Here is a 19,408-nt window from a genome sequence, read left to right on the forward strand (position 1 = left end):
AAGGGGAAGACTCCTAAAGGACCCCGTTGGGTTGGTGCGAGACCCGAAGGAAAGAGCAATCCTTATTTCACCTGTGGGGAGAGGCTCAGGGCTGGGTACGTGCCTGCAGGGCTGAAACGAGGAGGAGGTGTTTCATATCGAGCTCCAGAGCAACCGCTCAGTGGACCGGGGGCACGTGGAGCCGCTGAGAGCGCTCCAGAGAAAGCTAAAGCTGACAAAGCGCATCAGGACTCGCAAGTGAGGGGAGGAAGCAGGTGAAAGCCGAAGAGGGAGAGCTGAGCTCCCAGCCGCTGAGAGATTATATGCTTCACGCCGGGCCCCGTTAGAGCAGAGCATTGCAGCAGGCTGGCCCCACCTGCCCCTGGCGAGCTCAGCCGAGGAAAACCGAGACACCGATGAGAGGGGCTGGTTTCAAATCATCCGAGGGGAGCAGGGACGAGAAGCAGCAAAGGCTGTTACATGCGAAGAGGCGAATTAAGCACATAAGCCTATTGGATTTATAGGAGAGAGATTGGCAAATACCACGAGCGTCTCAAGCCAAACCTATGACAGCATTCATTATGCTCTCCCACCTTTTGCCATATCCCTCCAATTGCTATCACATGTTGACTCTGTACAACGTGCAAGCCTGATGATGTATTAATCTCTAGCAGCGTTTGGACAGCTTTTCTCGAGTTTCACTGCTGTTTTACAGAGGCGGCATTTCACGCCAAGGGTATTTCTGAAGGCAGGAAGCTTAATAAGAGGGAAACACCATTAGGGAGAGAACAATTTGGAGCGAGCAAACAAGGAGGACAATTAGGAGGCTAAATCTGCTATGATTTCATAAGTGCAGACTGAATTGCTAGAAATTCAGCTGTGCTGGCATAATAACTGCACAGTTGTCACAGTAACTGCACATTTTTTCGTTGCGTATTTTAGTAGCGAAGTACTTCAGGCTGCGGCACCTCCTTGCCGGAGAAGACTTGCTTGCGAATCAAGAAGAGAAGCTGCTATTGTCTTTGGGGCCAAGAGAAGACAAAAAATAATTGGGGTGCGTGTCGGCACGCGGGAGGCTCCAGGCACAGATAGGCGAGATCCAACCTGAGAAAGAAAAGATCTAGTGGTCGTTTCAGCAATTAAGTCCTGAACTTCTCTATACACCCTCATCGTTTCCTTCTATCTGTAAAACAGCTGCCCAGCTGGACCCACAGCTGCCTTCCACCATTTACTCTCTACCAACTTTTGACCCTGGTGCTTCTGGGCCATGCTGGAGTCTCCCTGGAGCAGACAGTGACTTCTTGTACCAGGATTGCTATTGCCAGATGTCTTGGCCAGTGCCAGGTCTTCAGTTAAGGTTATCCCATGTCTGAAGGCATCTACATCTTCTCTGGGTACTTGGTCTCCTTTTCATCATCTCGGTCTGAATGGGTCTCTCACCCAAACACGGCCCTTAGGACATGGATAGTAATAGCACTCTGCAGCTGTTAAACATTTTACAAACAGTACTAACTACTCTTAGCAAAACCCCTTAGCTCAGGATCCAACATCTAGTGTAGGAGCACTTACACGACAAGTGATTTGCCAGGAAACACACAGGGAGGAATAGGATCCAGGTGTCCTGGAGCCCACAGGCGGTGCTTAGTCCGTGGTACATCAACACATCTCTACGTGAACCGGGGGGACCAAACTCACAATATTTTGCAGGTCAGGTTTTCAATTTCCAAAATATACCAAACATTGCTTCTATTAAATCATTTATATAATAAATCTCACAATATTTCCCAGGTCAGGTTTTCAATTTCCAAAATACACCAAATATTGCTTCTAATAAATTGTTATATTTATATCGGTGTGGGGCGCCTTGGGGGCGGGGGGGTAAATGTAACTGATGGTATGGTCAAGGGGTTAAGGAGCAGCAGAGCTGTTGGTGCTTACCTTAGGGTACTCGCTCTATCTTATCAAAAAAGGAGGAAAATAGCCAAGTGGCGACTTGAGGTTCACAAGGACTTTCCTGGGGAAATAGCAACGGGCACCGAAGAACTTATTGATGTAGTGGCGACAGGCCCCGGAAGAACCAACGACTAGACGTTGAAGCAAGACAAATTCAAACAGTTAGTCGAGCTGTGCGGGCGACTGGCCACGGGACCCAGACAACCAAGAGCGGTGGCGGATTCTCCGTCTCTTGACATCTTCAAATCCATTCCTCTTGGGAAGATAACACTATCACAATACACAGCTTTGGGGGCTTAATATTAAGGTAAGTGGGTGCAGTGCTACCGCCTGGGATACACAGAAGGTGAAACCCAACGATTTTTGGATCACTTCCAGCCTCAAGCATCCATGAATGGAGAAGGCTGTGGTCGGCTCACAGCCTGTAAAGAATAAATATTAATAGTCATGGAAACAGAAAATCAGCCTTGCAAACTTAAGAGCTGCAAGGGGCTTCCTGGGCAACCGCCAGTGACTAGAAGAAAAGCGTTTGGCCCAAGGAGAGTTTCTGCTGAAGGGCTTTGGTTCCTTGTAGCAACACGTGCGATAGGTTTTATTGTGCGTACTTGGTGGGCTCATGAATTTCTTCTGTTAAAAACCTTACGGGTTGTTACTTGCACCTACAACAAACACGTCCAAGAAACGCTCAGCATTGAAGTAATTCGGTTTATTTCACACCAACAAAGTGTCCAGCTACGTTACGCAGATACCTTTCAAATGGGCAGGATAGTTTTTACTCCAATAAAATTTCCACATGCTCAGCAACTTTCATTTATAAGCCATGCAGCAGCTACCCATGAGCGTCCAGCAAGGCTGCTGCTTCACCCGGATGTCAACGTACACCGCAAGAAACCTCTCTCTGAAATCCACTTGTAGTTTCCTTCCCCGTGCAAAAAGCTTTTGGTTCCCAGCCGCCTTGTAAGGCGCACGCGGCATATCCCGAATGGAGACAAGGTCATTTTTTCCACGCCGGCATTTTCTGCTTTTGTGTCTCATTGACCAGAGAACACGTTTGGCCGTAGCTAAATATTAACACTCCCTGTACTTTATTCTGCAACCGCACAGGGACCAGACCCATCGCTTCTTGATTTGTTAGCACACTGGGAACTCTGAGCTGCCAATATTTTACTGACAAATGACCTCTTCCACCTACCACAGCTGTCAATGTTGGGCCCTGGATTCATTTGAATCCAAGTCCCAGTCAAGTATTAGACAGATGCATAATGTATTGCTCATAGCCTCACTATTTCTTCTTTATTTTCACAGTTAGCTGTTTGGTGTGCTTTGTGTGGGCTTTCAAGTTCAAAAACCTTATTAAAATTGCTATGGAAAAATAAATTTATTATTAAACATATTCAATCTGCTCCAAAATGGAATGATCCTGTTTTGGTTTGAATTTACAACTGGTTCCATTTAGTTTGACTGTTTCTTTTTTTTCTTTTTTCCTATTTATAGCCAGCACCAAAAAAAAAAAAAAAAAAAAATTATCATGGATACAGTACATATGTAAATTAACTAATGGAAAAATATATACATTTCACTTTGTAATGAAAAACTTAAATGATATGATTGCCATGGAGGATATATCCCTGTATTATAATAAAATATCAAGCAATAATTGACTGCTAAGATTCTTTTTCACCAATAAAAAAAAAATAGCACCATACATAAGATAGTGAGAATCTACACTCAATAACACGATTGTGCAACTAGTAATGTACAGTACTTTAGAAACAGTACAGAGAGTATTGGTTACAATATGGAAACACCACCATTGTAATCAAAGAGCATCAATCTCTTGTGAACAACCACCAAATAAAAAAAAAAGTATTGGCATAGCTATGCTGAAACAGGTTTCTTTTCACTGGGATGTAGTAACTGGGGACAGGGCATAGCTGTAGATTCATAGTCAAAGCGCCTACGAAATGGTACAAAGCAGAAGTGAAGGGGTTTTGACCAGAATTAAATAAATTTGTCAACGTTTTTGGCCCTCATAAAACAGAAGGGGATTTAGGCTCATCAGGAGATCAAATGAGAAAATTTAACCAATTGGGTCCATATTGTTATGCCATCAGTTTTCACACGATGAGGGGTTCTGCTTTTAAAAAAAAAGGCACGTGGCAGAAATTAGCCTACGAACCTTTCCTTTGAGAGCCGCGACACTGTTTTCAGTGCTCAGACATTCAGAAGACATCTCTATGTTACAGCAGCGCACTCGCGTCCCGTTTGATCGATGCAAACTTGGGCTGGACTCAAAAGCCCTCTGAACCAAGGGGGCATCGCTCCACTGCCCGCAGAGGACGCCGATGAAGTGGAAACACTCCCACTCCTTCAGAAACCCGTTCTGTAGCATTCGGAAGAGAACAGAACGGTCTTATGGAAAAGTCTGTGACAAGCATCACTCGCAACGCTGGCATACCAAAAATGGTGCGCCGGGGTGCAGCATCTGATAGTGCAATGCCACAGCACGTACTGGAGGATTACCCTCAAAAAGAATAACCCAACAAGGACACAAAGCCCTTTGCAAACGGCGGCTAAGACAGGAGGTGAAATACATAGCGGCCCGAGGGGTGCGCGCCGGCTGGTCGGCGTAATGGAATATAATTTACATGTAGCGATAGGCTAGACTGTCTATATGGTGAGCAGCTTTTTTTAGGCCACCATTGTAGCTTTCTGCTACATCTTTTGCCTCAAGCATCAGCTTCAGCCTTTTATGATTGCTTCTCAGAGTAATGGGTCATAGACCAGGTCCATGCCTCGGTGGCTGAGCGCCCCAGCTGACATCTCCCCAATCCTACCTGCTCCCCACCTGGATATATGCCAGTGCCCCAGGGCATCTTCACTTTTGAGACCTGAGTCTCCCGTGTGCCTGAGAGCAGCTGCTGGGATAACCCGGGAGCAGCCTTGCTGGGGCATTTCTGGGCCTAGAGGAGAAGAGTAGGAGCAAGTGGGACTGCCATGCCCAGCAAAGTCCTGGCTGGGACAGCTTGCCTGCAGTGGTGTGGACGGACCCTTCATATGCCCATCTATGCCACCTCTGAACTTAGGCCTGAGGGTGAATGTCTGATGGGAAGGTTTGATTCTGACCGTAACTAGAATGGGGCAAGAGGAGCGTCTGGTCTAACGAGACTGAATCATTTCCCTGACACAGAAATGGGGCAAGTAGGTTTGTTAGCACCGAGCGGCTGCTCCGGGGTTGCTGTGCAGGCAAGTGTGGCTTTATGCATGCAGACCAGCACTTCTGCGCACAAGTGCCCGTCTGCACAAGCAAATACACATCTTGCCAGGGCAACTGAGGATGCACGTGTGGTTACCAGTGTCCAGGTGAACGTGAGGTTCCTAGTTAAAAAGTTTAGCTCCAAGTGGTAAGAAGAGGTCTCAATTATATCCTGGATACTGAAAGACCCTGAACCTGGGAGAAAAAGCGGTTTTAAAAATGTTGGTTGCCAAGGGCATCTCTTATCACATTAATGCAAAGAAATAGTAGCAATAATAATAACACAAATGACATCAGGAAAGAGAGGTGGAGGGTCACAGCATTCATATCTGGACCCAGGCTTCCCCAGTGTTTGGGATGCAAACGGTGCTTGAATCTCTAAGTAAGTAAATATGAATGTAGGGGGCTAGAGCAAGCACAACGCTGTAATTCATGTGTTGACAGCACAGTGAGCAAGAGCGTAACTAAGCACTACACAGGGGCCACGCGCCCTGGCAGGGGACAGGGTCCAGGTCTGACTTACAGAGATGCACCCACCTGCAAAGACACATGAAAGGGACAAATGCTGCCTTGTTGGTAGCTCCTGTTCCTATCTTGTGTCTCAGGGAAGAACTGAGATGTTTTGAGGATTATTAACACAGCGCTTGCCAGCTGCCCTGATAAGACAAGCCCAATAACACACCAGATGAAACAAGAAGCATTTAGACACAAAGAGCAAACTCTTGGCCCAGTGAAGCCCACAGAAGTGCTTGCTGGCTTTCAGCAAGATGGGATTTCACTCCACGTACTTGCCAACTGCTGCCTCTTTGTCTCCCAAAGGCTTTATAACATAACGACGAGGCAGAGCCCACAGGTGGGAAAGACCTGTTTTGGGTTTCTAGTGTAGCCCCCATGCAAATATTGTCCCAGTCTCTACTTCTGATACATCCTAACACAGTTTCACAGTGCCCTTAAGAAACGACATTCTGCCTCCTTATCGGATTGATTTCTAATGGTTGGAAAGAGGAGATGAAACAAGAGAGTGCGCCCCAAAAAACCCTGCGAGTGAAAATGGTTTCTGGCTACTCCCAGACGTTTCTCACTTTTTGATGCCAGGTTAATAAGTTTCTAGTCTCTTTTAAGCTCAGAGAAATGGAAGGAGCCAGGAAAGAAAATGCATTTCAAGAATGAGAGCGAGAGGGAGGGAGACAGAGAGAAGATGTGTGTTTAGAACTGGAGAGGGTAAAAAATTCCCCGATTGCTTAAAGAAAAAAAGTCTACTAACTGGAGCGTCGGATACAATAGCACTGAGCTTGCTGCAGAAATCTCAGAGACGTCCATCCTCTGCTATCAGTTTTCACAAGCTTTTATAGCAAATCCCCTTTGTTAAATTAAGCATTTCATTTATGTGTGTCGCTCCGAGCCCACCCCATAGCACTGTAACTGTTGGGAATTAAGAACATCAGCTGGAAGGGAAGCCAAGACTGAAGCGTTAAGTAATGTCTATACCTTTGCTAAATTATTTGCCAGAGGCTTCCCCCTGACTGAGGCACACACAACCTTGGTCAGTTCAATCACTTTGCGACTCTTGTCCTTTTTTTTACCGGTACCAAGCCATCCAGTGGCTAGTAATTAATATATTAAAGTAAAAAGCATGAATGAAGAAGGTGATGCTGCCAAACACAATAACATTCTACAGGATTGGCTCCTTGAGATGACTCTTTGTTCATGTTTGTAAGGTGGAGGAGTGGATTACTTTGGTACATCCAGTCTGCAGAATTAGTTTCAAGTCTTATTAGGTATGCTTTGGAATCCACCGCGCTGTAGCAATTCATTCAGTTCCAGTACTCAGACCTACAAGTCCATGATTTACATACACACAGCTGCAACACCCTAAGAAGTAGCACCGGTTCATTAACTCTTCTGCTGCATCTTGTTTGCATAAAAGTCTCTGCAAGTCTGGCAACAGCGTTGATACCACCTCATGTCCTGGCACAGGTTCTTCTCACGGATCACCCTGCAGTACACCGTCCACTGGTCCCCTGTACACTTATATGTGAGAGCAGCTTGGGATACAAATAGAGAGAGGAAGCCGGCACGTTAGGTGAGAACGGCACTGCGGGTCTGAGCAAAATAACGCCAGCAGCATGTGAGTTGATACTGAAGGGGGGGGGGCGATATGCTTTTTATATGCTAAGGAGGTTTGGGCAATGGGACTGTGACTTGTCTAATAAAGACAAAAGCAAGAGAAATCACTGCAAAAATATAGCTGGGCTTATGTCTGGAGACATAAGGAATGGCATTACACCAGTGGCCCAGCTGTGCTGGTGCCCGTCCTTTGGCCTCTGTTCGGCAAAGTGCAAAGTGCATCACGCCTGTGCTTAGCTTTAAGCAGACAGGCTGTCGCCCCTGCAGGCCCCGGAGGTTTTCTGGATCACCACTTTCTAACCCAGGCCGGTACCAGATACTTCAGTGGAATGAACCAAGCATGCTGCAACGGGGAACCCCAGACCAGGCAGAGATGGGAAAAGGATCAAACAACTATATGCGTGTAGGAAAAGCCAGATTCATGAGAAGTAAAAAACAAGGGCCACAGGTTTCTGGCTGGAGTGAAAGGCTTTTTGTGGCACCCACATTCCCACCAGTACCCACAGTCACCAGTTGAAAGCTAGCTCCGGTGTATCTGCATCTCTTGAGTAGACATCCCCTAAGTCAGTGGGGGCTAACTTTTTTGCCATCTCTGCTACAAGGTAAGCTCCACAGCCTCTCCAGGGGCCACTCCGATCCCCTTCCCCTGCCCGACCTGCTGCTCTGCTTTCTGCTTCCTGCCCTGTGCTCCCTGCCTACTCTGTTGCTCTGCTTCATGCTACCTGCTCTATCTGGCATTGCGTTCTGTGGTCCCCCGGATCTGCCATGTGCCACACACACAGGCTGCCCATGTCCCCGGCTGGCTACTCCTGCCCTAGGGGATTTAGGGGCCTACAGGCCATTTTCAAATGCTACTTAAGCTCCACTGGAAGTCAGTGGGGTAGAGGCTCCTAAATCCCTGTCACCACTGATAATGGGGCATGGGCAGGAGACACTGGGGCACTTCAAAACAATGTGGCCCAGAGTCAACGATGCTACAGCCCGAAGGAGTGAGGGGGGAGCATTTTGGATTCTTTCTGGAGATTACTAAGGTACTTTCCTGTAGCAGGTTTACCATGAACCTTGTGCTGTGGGAAACAAAATTCTGGATGAAAGCAAACGCATGCTCACTACTGCATCCAGAAAAAGAGTACAATGCTCAGTGCTTGTGAGCGGTGTCTATTTTTGTTAATATCAAATATCACTTTGGGCACTGATGATTTCAGACTGGTTTACAGCCATAAGCAGACTACCGTCAGGAGGGCCTTGAATTGCACCAGTCTATTAAACACTTGAGCTTTTTACTGCATTGTGCTAAAGTGGACATTAGAATGGCTTTCTTGTTTCATCGCTGCATCTAAAGCTTCTCAAACCAATTTTTCCCTCCTTCGCTATGCTCTGAGCACTAAAATGCCTGGGAAATATTCTCAGATGTTCTAAACAAAAGGATTTAAAAGCTTTTTAAAGCTCTTCAGCTGGACTAAATTCTCCTCTCAATTACATGGGTGTCACTGCAAAAAATAAAAATAAAAAAAACAGTCCATCCTGTTCTAAAGAGCTATTAGAAATATTATTGACTTTAGGGAAACAAATCCTAGGCCAGAAACCTCAAGTCTAATCCTGCTTAGAGAGTAGTCCTACTCTAAAAAGTGACTATGGAAGAATGGCTCCTTTATATTCAGCAGTGCTGACTGCAGCGGGTATACGCAGACTCCGATCAGCTGATGGCAGGGGCACCTGACGTCTGTGAGCCCTGCACGGCGAAGGGACCGCACGTTAGATGCTGTCCCTTCTGGCAGCCCCCTATAAGTTTCAAGCAGTTACACTGAGGACAAAGAAAAAGAAAGACAAGGTTCTTTGGGTAAATGTGATATTTTTTATTAGACCAACTAAGTAATTGGAAAAAATTGTTCTTTACAAGCTTTCAGGCACAAACACCCTTCTTCAAGCACAGGGGAGAGTCTGCTAAGAACATTTTTTCCAACACAGTTAATCTAATAAAAGATATCACATCTACCCAAAGAACCGTGCCTGCCTATGTCCTTAGACCAACACGGGTACAACACCCAGGGAAAAGAAAGACACCTTCAGCTCATCAATGTAACTAATGGCCTAATTTGGCCTGACGATAAAGTGGGAAGCATGAGAAATCAGCCTGGATCTCAGACCTCAGGTTGACCGGAAGGGGCTGGAAGGTCTAGAAAATTATCTTTTTGTGTCTTACAAATCAAGTGCATTTGACAGGGATGAAGCAACCTGATATCTGTTATTAGACCAACTTAAACAGTTGGACAACATTTTCTTAGCAAGCTTTCGGGTTTAAAAAGGGGTTTTAAACCCAAAAGCTCACTAAGAAAATGTTTTCCAACTACAGTATTTAAGTTGGTCTAATAAAAGATATCAGATTCACCCAAAGAACCTGGTCTGCCGATGTCCATAGACCAACACGGCTACAACCTGCACCCTTTGACAGGGATGATAAACACAGATCCCTCGCTCAGCATCATAATTACTGGGTCACCCCTGGGGTAGAACCGCAGTAAAAGCATTACAGTAATTTGGAAAGCAGTTTGTCACCGCTCATGTGGTAAATGATAGCAAGTGGCAGATAATTCAGGGGCAGATGTGGGTGGGCAGAAGAGATTAAGCTAAAGACTCTCCAACCTCTTTCCCAGCTGCTGCCTAAAGACAGATGTCCCACACTTGAAACAGCACCTGATTTACACAGCGTTCATCCTTCTAGGAAAAAGCACAATCTTTCCAGAAACCTCAAGCCCCTGTAAAACTCAACCTGCCAAGGTCCTCTCTGTTGTTTTGGACACAGCTGAATCAAATCTCATCATTATATTCATGTTCACGTACAGTGAAGGGCAGGTGGGAAGGTTTTCTGCTGCCTGGAAACATTTGCACAACTTTTCTATTTCATTTCTCCGAGCAACCAAAAACATGATAAAATTCACTAAAAGTCTCTGGTGACCATGTCTCGCCTGTCATGGACCCCTTCTCCGTGGCCTACTGTTGGCTCCAACAACTCTCCTAGGGAACGAGTTGTGCCATGGGGCGGCTCTAAGGCAGGATGACTCTGCCCACTCGAGACCATCAGTTTCTCAGAGTTGGACACTCCCCAAGCCCAGGGCCCCATACAAAATTCAGCACAGGTACAAAGTATTTCTAGATACCCAGGCAGGAGATATACTGCAGTGTTCAGGGCTGACCATTTTGCCTTCTCCCTCAAGAACCATCTCCCACTTACCAAGTCGGGGCGAGGTAATTGTGTTGACATTGATCTTCTCGTTGCAGGCTTCTTGATGGCACTGCCTGTAGGCTGCTGGCTTGGACAGGACCGGGCACTCATTGCCGTGGCGGCCGGTGACTTTGTGCATGCACTGCACCACGCGTGACTGGAGGCCTTTTCCGCAGGTGGAGGAGCACTGGAGGAGAGAAGGACACGGCCGTGAGTCACGCTGCAGCTGATTGCAAAGACACCCAAGCCAAAATACTCCAGGACGGCGCTCGGGAGACTGGCAGCAGACCCTGGCGCCCGAGACGTGCATGTCTCCAGGCTTTGGAGTCTCCGGGATGTGGAGAGGGGCAGCTGGCTACCTGGCAGCAAGGAGGCCCATCTCTGTAGCACCGTTTACCCACAGCGCCACATCCTATGAGGTCTCTCTAAAGGTTGGAGGAATCCGGGAAGCTCAGCGCCCCTTCTGATGCAGCTCACACCGCTCAGGGGCATTTTTGGAAAATGCATGTGGCCTGATGCTGCCTTCACCCCTGCGCTGTGTGGAGCTCCACCGTGCAATCCCAGGAGAACCTGCTGCCAAGGTGACCTCTACCCAATGTGTCTTTGCAGGTGGTGGGATAACCTCAAACAAGAACCTCTTGCAGAGGTGGGCAATTCTGGACCTCCAAAGTCTGTTCCTTTCCTTCCACGTATGGTGACCACGGGGGAAATAGGGGAGACCATCATCCAATTCACAGCAGAAAGCCTCAAGTATCCAAGCGTTCGGCTGCATCCAGTCCCACTAGCCCTCTGACATTGGCCTGCCCTCCAAGGAGCGACTGGAAATTGTTCTCCATGACGTGGAGCTTAGCTCTGCCAAGAGGCCAGCTCTATTTATGAGCTTTCTAGGTTGTCATCCACTTGGAGTTCCCACCTGCCCCTTCCTCCCTCTGCCCTGTCGCTCGTGATTTACAATGTCCCACTTGCACGCAGCTCCGTTTTAATAACGCGCGCTCGGCGAGCCGAGGGGAGCACGCCAGCTGGAGTTAATCAAAGAGCCGTGTACTTAAAATAACGAAACGACGTGTTGCGAGACTTTGGCGGGAGTCCGACTTCTGCTCGTGCCACACACAAGCAAGCGGGGAGCGGAGCAGTGGGTCCTTACGCAGCCCAGCCCGCTGTGTAAGGCAATCAGAAGCCGAGTTCAGCCCAGGTGGGATGCTCCAGTGCTCACACACCGCGGGCACAGGAGCTTCTCAACAGGCCAATGTAACATCGAGGGCTAGGGTGGTGGTTTGAGCCAGCAAACAGCGGGGTTGCTGGGCTGCAACGGCTCTGGGGAGCTCCAGGAGGAGGTGTGCGTGACACACGAGCGATGTGGGAGCCCTGCGGCTGCTGTGACCTTGGAAAGCGCTTTTGTCTGTTGTAGGAAAGCAGAGAAGAGCCACAGTCTTATTGGTTTGGCTAGAAACCTCAGCTGTTTCTGCTCAGCAAGCACACAGTGCAAGGAGCGTCGCCTGGCCCGTGTAAAAGCAGTGGGAGGGGTTTTTGGAGGGATGGACTCTTGCACTTGTGGGACAGTAAAAGGCCAGACACAACCAGGCTTCACGTGATTTGGGCCAGGGGAAATAGGCACCGTGGAGCAGTCCTTCAGAAAGGCTCACCGTGTGGGTGCTACAAGCCCTCCCCCTGCTCGTTTCCAGGAAAGCGGAGGGCTGGTGTACGGCTCTACAAAACCTCCTCTGTGGTGAAGCCTCATGCCAAGAAGCAGTTATATTCTTAGCAATGTCGCTATCTTCATTAATTGCTCCCATTAACCAACGGTGGTCCGGTGGACCCACTGATTCTCAAATCCCTTTCCTGCGTCTCATGCACTCACAAAAGTCGCTGTTAGGTCCTCGCTTCAGTTATTTGCTTTTCAAATTCCATTTCAGCCTCCTAATTTCCTCCTTCCACGCCGCCTGCCATATTTTCTACTCTTGTTTAACTGAGTACTCTGGGGCTGCGTTTCTGTTTTCTGAAGGATCTCTCTGTTTGGCTCAAATAACCTCACCTTGCCACTGAGCCAGGTGGGCATATTGCTGGCTTTCCTGCTCTCTCTCTGCTCAGAGCGATGCATGCCTTTTCGCATTCGAATACCGCTCCGTGCCACGTGTACGACTGGCTCTGGGGACTTTTTCAATAGCTTCTTTTCTTTTAAGTACGCTGTTCTACAACTTCAAATGAGTCAAATGTTATTCATTTCTGGTACCTTCCCTTCCCCAGGGATGTTAAACTTAGTTATATTGTACTGCAGTCACTGTTATTGGCTCAACTACAGTTCCTTTTTGTACCAACTTCTGCATAATACGGAGGACTTGCAGCTCTTTCTCTTGTGCATTTGCTGACTAGCTGCTCCAAGGACCTCGTCCCTTCATAACAACTGCGCACCTTGCATGGGCAAGCAGATTGCTCAACCTGCAAAGGTTTTCTCAGACTTGGTTGACTCTCTGTTTTTGCGTGACATGTTATAAAATCATTCATCTTTTCCTCACATGAAGGTAGGTAGTAACGCACTGCCCATCCTTTTGTATTCAGGAACGTGTCCGCATGGCTGCAAATGCAGAATTCTTTCATGTTTTAACACAATGCAACAAAGACCGTTGGGATGATGCTATAGCAATTTTAATCTTTAAACTTCCTTAAAATTAATTCACACAGTGCTCCCACAAGGTAAGTGAAGAACATCTCCATTGTACGGATGGAGAGGCTACGTCTGTACAGAAACGTGCCGTCCCCCGCGGTAGCACCCCGAAGCAGGATGTCCTGCTCCGGGAAGGCTGACTCCTAAACCAGAAGCAATGTAGCCATCATGGGCAGGCTGATGATTACCTTCTGGGCTGGCTAAGGCTACGATCAAATGTCATTTTTGTCATGGGATCAGTTCCGCTGAGGCACGTCCTGGCACAGCTGAGCTGATTGCTTGGCAGGGACAGACATCACCCGGGGCCCTCGTCCCAGGTTTCAAGGGGGACAACAGCCCTGGGTGCCTGGCCCCGACCTGGGGTGCAAGTGTGAAGAGGGGGACCCCACGGCATTCCCTTGCTCTGCAGCATGAAAGAGGCGGCCTGGAGTTGCCTGCTTGGGGCAACGGGAGAGGGCAGCCGTAGGCTGTCGGGACTGTGCCGTAACCAAAGACATCCTCTGCCATAAAGCGGCACACGGCATGCAGACCTGGCATGACCACAGACCTGGCCTTTGGCAGCCAGGCACAAACTATTAATAGGAACAGCTGCACTCACATTTTTGGGCATCTGGGGCGTGACAAGGCGCAAGGATATCTGTTTGCCCGTGTTTTGTGCTGCCACAACAAAAGTTATGGTGCGACTAGGAGGACCTCTGTTTGCAACCGAACAGATCTCAGTACTCAGCAGCGCTAACTATCCACCTCCCTAGGACAGGGCTGCCACGTACAGGAGGTAGTCTGCCCACACCAGTGCAGCACGCTAGACAACGCTGCCTCTGGGGCACCGTTTACTGGACAGACGTCACCGTAGAGTTGAAATCGCTCATCTGAGATCACAGAGTATTGGGCCGTAATCCTGTGCGTGTGTGTGCATCTGTCCCAGGGAGCACTCTGTATCTACCAACGCTCCTACCAAGAATAGCCTTTTCTTTTAAGGCACATTGATATTTTCAGGCACTGCGTTAGAGTCCTTTACCTACCTTCTGTGTGTGTGTGTCTGCCTTTGCCTCTGCTAGCCAGCAAGGAGGGCAGGCCACGAAACTTTTTCCACAGACACTGCCAGCTCCACTCCTTAGACAAATACCAGCAGGGTTTTCGCCCCGAGCAGTTTGATCCCTTCTCCTCGGAGACTAGGATTGTCACCTATGCTATGCAATTAGTCTTTCACAGCCAGGAAGACATATTTTAACATCTTTCCTGAACTCTTTGGACTTGGCAGCTAATGTCAGGTTGGACATCTGGCTTATTTTAAGAAGAAATTTTCAGCTCTATACTTGGATAGTCTCTTTACATAGGAATTTCAATAGGAAATCAGAATAGATACAAAATACATACAAAGAGGGAATTGTTGCTCACACTTGGCTTCCTTCAGGAGAGAGGATGTTGCTAAAAGAAGCAGGGAAATCATATTCAAAGTGAGGAGCACCGTTCTCTGTATTGTTTCTGCCCTTCTGCTCCTGGCTAAGCATGCTCATGGCTACAGCTCCGCTATGTCGCACCTAACCCGTGGGAGCAGGGAAGCAGAGACATAGTTCGAACAAGTCTGTGGGGCAGATTCACTGCAGGTCTTGCCAGTACTGGTCCTGGCACAGGAGTCCCAGAGAAAGTCCACATGGGATGTGGGGAGTCCCAGCACTGGAAAGCAGCTGCAAACTCCTCTCCAGCAAGGGACAGCAAATGGAGCTAGACCAGTGAGCCTCACTATCCATTGCGGGGGGTGGCCTGGGTGCCACGGGTTGTTGGTTCAGGCTTTTCATCTAATGCAACAGGTGAAGCTTTGTTGTGCATGCTGTCTTACCCCCATCCTCCCCCGGAGACCCAGCAGAGAGCCTCGGTGGAAAGACTATGTGCTGTAGCTTACGGGTAAAAGCCTAGCAGGATGCCAAGTTTAGCGCAAGCATTTGTTAGCAAGTACGGGGCTTGATTCTTTTTTTTTGTGTGCAGTGCATTAACCAGAAGGTGAGTGCTCTGTGCCTGCAGGGCACCTCCTTGGAGGATCTCAGAAAGTTTCACCTGCATTGTCTAAGGCTCACGAGTACCCCAGGCTTTTGGATGGATACAGGAGCTGAGGGAAACAGGAGGGGAAGTGGCCTGCAGAGCTTGCCGTATCGGTGGTGGAACCAGGAACAGAATATGATGTGCTCAGCCCCTCTCCTTGACTTCAGCTACTCCCGTGCTACTCTAAAATCACGAAACACTTCAGAAAAGCTTCCAGCCCAAAGGAGAAATGGCACCGGAGTCAAAGAAAAGTCACTGCGAGAACCACCCAGGCGTCCCCTCCCTTCACTGCCAGAATAGTCTTCAGCGGTTCAACAGCCCAAAGAGAGAGGTTGATCTACGGGAAGAGCAAATGGGTTTCAACATAACAGGTGGCCAGGTTTTCACCTAAAGAATAACTTGAGAGAGAATTAAAGGGCAAACCCACTCCCCATAAACGTCACAGATTTTAAGTGAGCGTTTGACAGCCCACGGTATGATTCACCGGGAAGCATTCCTAGACATAAGGGCTGGAAGGGACCTTGTACGATCTCTGGGTCCAGCTCCCCCTGCCCAAGGGGCAGGAAGCCAGGGGGGTCAAATGAACCCAGCAAGACGAGCGTCCAAGTGTGTCTAGAGTAGGTGCTTGCACCACTTCTGGGGGAGTCTGTTGCAGACTCTGGGGGCTCAGATGGTAAAGAAGTTTTTTCTTATGTCCAGCCTAAAACCGTCTTCCTGGAGTTTGTGCCGTTAAACCTTGTCTTCCCTCGGGGTGCCCTGGTGAACCAGCTCGTGGTACACCCCCCAATATACTTATGGGCTGCCACCACGTCCCCCCTGAGACTTTGCTTTTCCAGGCTGAGAAGTCCCATGCCTCTCAGTCTTTCCTCATAAGACTTGCTTTCTTATCCTCTGATCATGCGCATGGCTCTCCTCTGGACTCTCGCAACCTACTCCACGTCCTTCCTGAAGCGCGGCGCCCAGAACTGGACGCAGTGCTCCAGCTGCGGCCTCCCCACGGCCGAGTGCAGCAGGAGGATGACTTCCTGGGTCTTGCTCGAGATGCATCGGTACATGCAAGCCAGGGTTTTGTTCTTTGGCATTATGCTATGCCGACAACAAGCACTATCGCTAAGGCTTTATGTCATGGTGGAGCTTGCCTAGTTACAGCAAACACAGACCTGAGTAAATTGTCTAGCACAGGTACCAAGGATGCCTGCCTTCTCCTCTCCTCTGACCCCAACAGTCTTTTATTTCCTGCATAAGAGCAGGGGGCCTGGACCTGATGATCTCATGAGGTCCTTTCCCTAACTGCTATGAATCTATGAATCCTCTTTGGCACTGCCAGTGACACCATGAAGAGAAAAGCTATGTTTAAAAGCAGCACCCTAAAGCAGCCAGGTTTTATTGATCACACAAATCTTACCAGTGACAGCTCAGCCAAGGTGCAAGCAAAAACCTAAAGACTGTTTACCACTGTGAAAAGGATAGTTAATAATTAGCTAATGAGGGGGGAACGGGAGGACCAAGCCCAAGAGAAGCCCCAGCAACTCCCAATTCAAGCATTACTTGGAGGAATATAAGAAGTGAGGCAATTTGCATATCTTGGCAGTAACGCACAAGCCAATGGGGATATCCAGAAGGAAATAAACTTACAAATTGTCAAGGTAGCAGCTGCATTCTCCAGCTTAAAGAAGATTTATTCATTGAAAAGCTACAGCTTAAAGACAAACTATGAGTTTTCAACTCATAAGTTATTTCCACCTTCAAGTATGGATGTGAAAAAAAATCTGGAAGCCCTCCAAAACTGTAGGTCAAAAGTCCTCCTGTGTCTAGCAGCTTATAGGACTGGTATGGTTACGAAACACCAGTTTTCGTAGCCAATGGTCCATGATGGAGCCACGTGGCTAGTGCCACGTCTGACTTTTTTCAGCCCCCCAGCCTGAAAGAGCATTTGTAGCTTGGTCTGCGAGGGGCAGCTTTTGGCACCGAACCAGGATGGGGCTTGACTCCACGTCTCAGGAGCTATGGCAGGATGCCTTAATCACTCTGCTACTATGCCCCATACCAGTGGTATGGATGCATGTCTAAATGCTTTCAAAAGCAGAATGCCCCAGAAAGACACTAGGTATTAAACAGAACAAGTTTATTGCAAATATTGGGAGTTCAAGGCTACAGGCTGAGGTTGGGCAGCTGGAGAGACTCAAAGGGCACCAAGAAAGGAATCCCTCTGCAGAACGGTATTTAGAGAAGGGAAACTTATAGGACTTAACAACATGGAGATCATACAAACAGCAGCCTAGCACAGACTGGGACGGTGGAGTCCGGCTCGTGCCTTTCGTTACTTCTGACAGATCATTTTAGATCACACTTCTTCCTTAAGAACGCCCTTGGTCTACTATTAGGCAGAGAATCGATCCATCATACATTTTGTTGGCTACATCTGCTGCTCACCTCTGCATGTCAAATTCTTCCAACTTCATTGGGAAAGGCGGGGAGACGGTCCTGGAGTCCCATTCAACCAGTCCCATGCATGCTGACTTTACTGACTGGAGTTTTAAGGACCTGGGCTCTATTTCCACGCAAGATCATTCAAGAACAAAAAATGCAAAGGTGACCCGGCGAAAAGGCAAGTTGCATTACTTATTTCCCCATCCACCTCAGAGGCAACTTGTGTACAAAGGTAGATCTATTTTCTTAGTTCTTCTGCAAGTTTCTAGAGCCAGCTATAACACTGCAGTGATGTTTCTAAAACCCAGCGGAGGAGTCACATTTTATACTGACTTCAGACTTCAAGTCCTTTCAGAAAGGGTGAAGGTATTTCTTATTGCAGCTCCCCTGCACGTGTGAAAGTCAGGAGAAAAGTAAGGCATGTTCTTGTTGGCAACACTGGAAAAAGGCATTTGGGCTGACTGACAAATGTCTTGCAAGAGTCGGTGTCCCTTGCCCCCAGGATTAGGCTTTCAGTGAATTTTTGCTAATTTAAGCTCTTCATTTTAACAGCAGCGTGGCAGCAAGCAGTGCATTTTCATAAATGTCAGGTCAGCTTCTAGTGGTGCCTCATTAATTAAGCACTAAAGAACGAAATTTCTGTCTCTTTTCTGATAAGATCTAATTCGCCCAAGGCATCCTGGAAGTTGTTTTTCAAGCTTCTGCAGTAAAAAAGACTATCAGATCATTAAGGGAACATATCTAGTCTTGTTGGTACCAATATTTAATTTGGAAAGTTTTGTCAAGTGACTGATCTGTTTAATTTAATCAGGAAAAAAAAAAAAGCCTGTTCCTTTGACTCAATGCTGGAAGAGCCGATAAATTATAACAAAAATGCTGATGTCCGATGTGGCAGAATCTCAGAACTTAAAGAGCAGCACAATTGTCTCTCGCTGCCTGCAGCCGTGCTTTCAGACTGAAGGCTGGATGACCTGAGGACCAAGACCCAAGCAGCACTTCCAGTGTATCTCAAATGCATAATTAAACTTGGCTTCGCTGTTAAGTGCAGAAGCTGGACGAGCTGAGGTTGGAATCTGTGAATATTCTGGGAAGTCGCTGAGCTGCAAAGTGCTTTATGCAACCTGGCCCGCCATGGAAATATGTGACCGGTTTAATTTGTTCTTACCATTAAATGAATTAAGTCTCCTACCAGATCCTAACCACAGGTCCCTATGACTGCAATTTTGCGCCAGGTAATAAAAGCTGAACTATGAAATTAATTTGGTACTATGAAATTAATTTGGTACTATTGGTTCCAAACTCCAGAAAGATGCTGATGCCTAGAAAAGTGTGCTCTCAGGCCAGGGCCCCAGCTCGACGTAGCCCCCAGGGCTGTCCACGCTGCAGCCAAAGGTGCGACTGCACCTTACACAGACATACCTGATACGAGTGGCAGCAGGGAGCTGAATGCAGGCATCAACACGAACCCACCTATTTACCCAGCTTCTCCAGGAAGTTTGTAGGCTTCACCAAGCTCTGTGCTGTTGCTTCTCCACCGTTATCGGTACTGGCGCTAGCTGCTTTAAGGCTAGTTCAGCTATTTCTACAAGAACAGGTCCTGTTGAAAGAACTTCCTGGGAACTGGACCTCAGCAGAGCAGTCTTTTAGCTATTAACATCTACTAATAGCGGTGCTTAAAGGCGCTGTGTAAACAAGACACGGTTTCTGCCCCAAAGAACAGAAAAAATAATCAAAGTGT

General features: G+C 47.8%; 1 protein-coding gene across 1 annotated transcript in view; it reads right to left on the bottom strand.

Moving 5' to 3' along the window:
• Positions 1–2,619: 2,619 nt before the first annotated feature.
• Positions 2,620–19,408, bottom strand: part of ADAMTS17 (ADAM metallopeptidase with thrombospondin type 1 motif 17) — a 252,778-nt gene continuing 235,989 nt past the window's right edge. The window contains exons 21-22 of the mRNA XM_019533183.1: positions 10,548–10,725; positions 2,620–7,233 (exon numbers count right to left, since the gene is read on the bottom strand). Of these exons, the coding sequence (XP_019388728.1) occupies positions 7,082–7,233; positions 10,548–10,725 (330 nt within the window). The 3' untranslated portion in view covers positions 2,620–7,081. The remainder of the gene's footprint in view (positions 7,234–10,547; positions 10,726–19,408) is intronic.

This window comes from Crocodylus porosus, unplaced genomic scaffold (assembly GCF_001723895.1).
Source record: "Crocodylus porosus isolate Cpor-Errol unplaced genomic scaffold, CroPor_comp1, whole genome shotgun sequence".
Taxonomy (NCBI): domain Eukaryota; kingdom Metazoa; phylum Chordata; order Crocodylia; family Crocodylidae; genus Crocodylus; species Crocodylus porosus.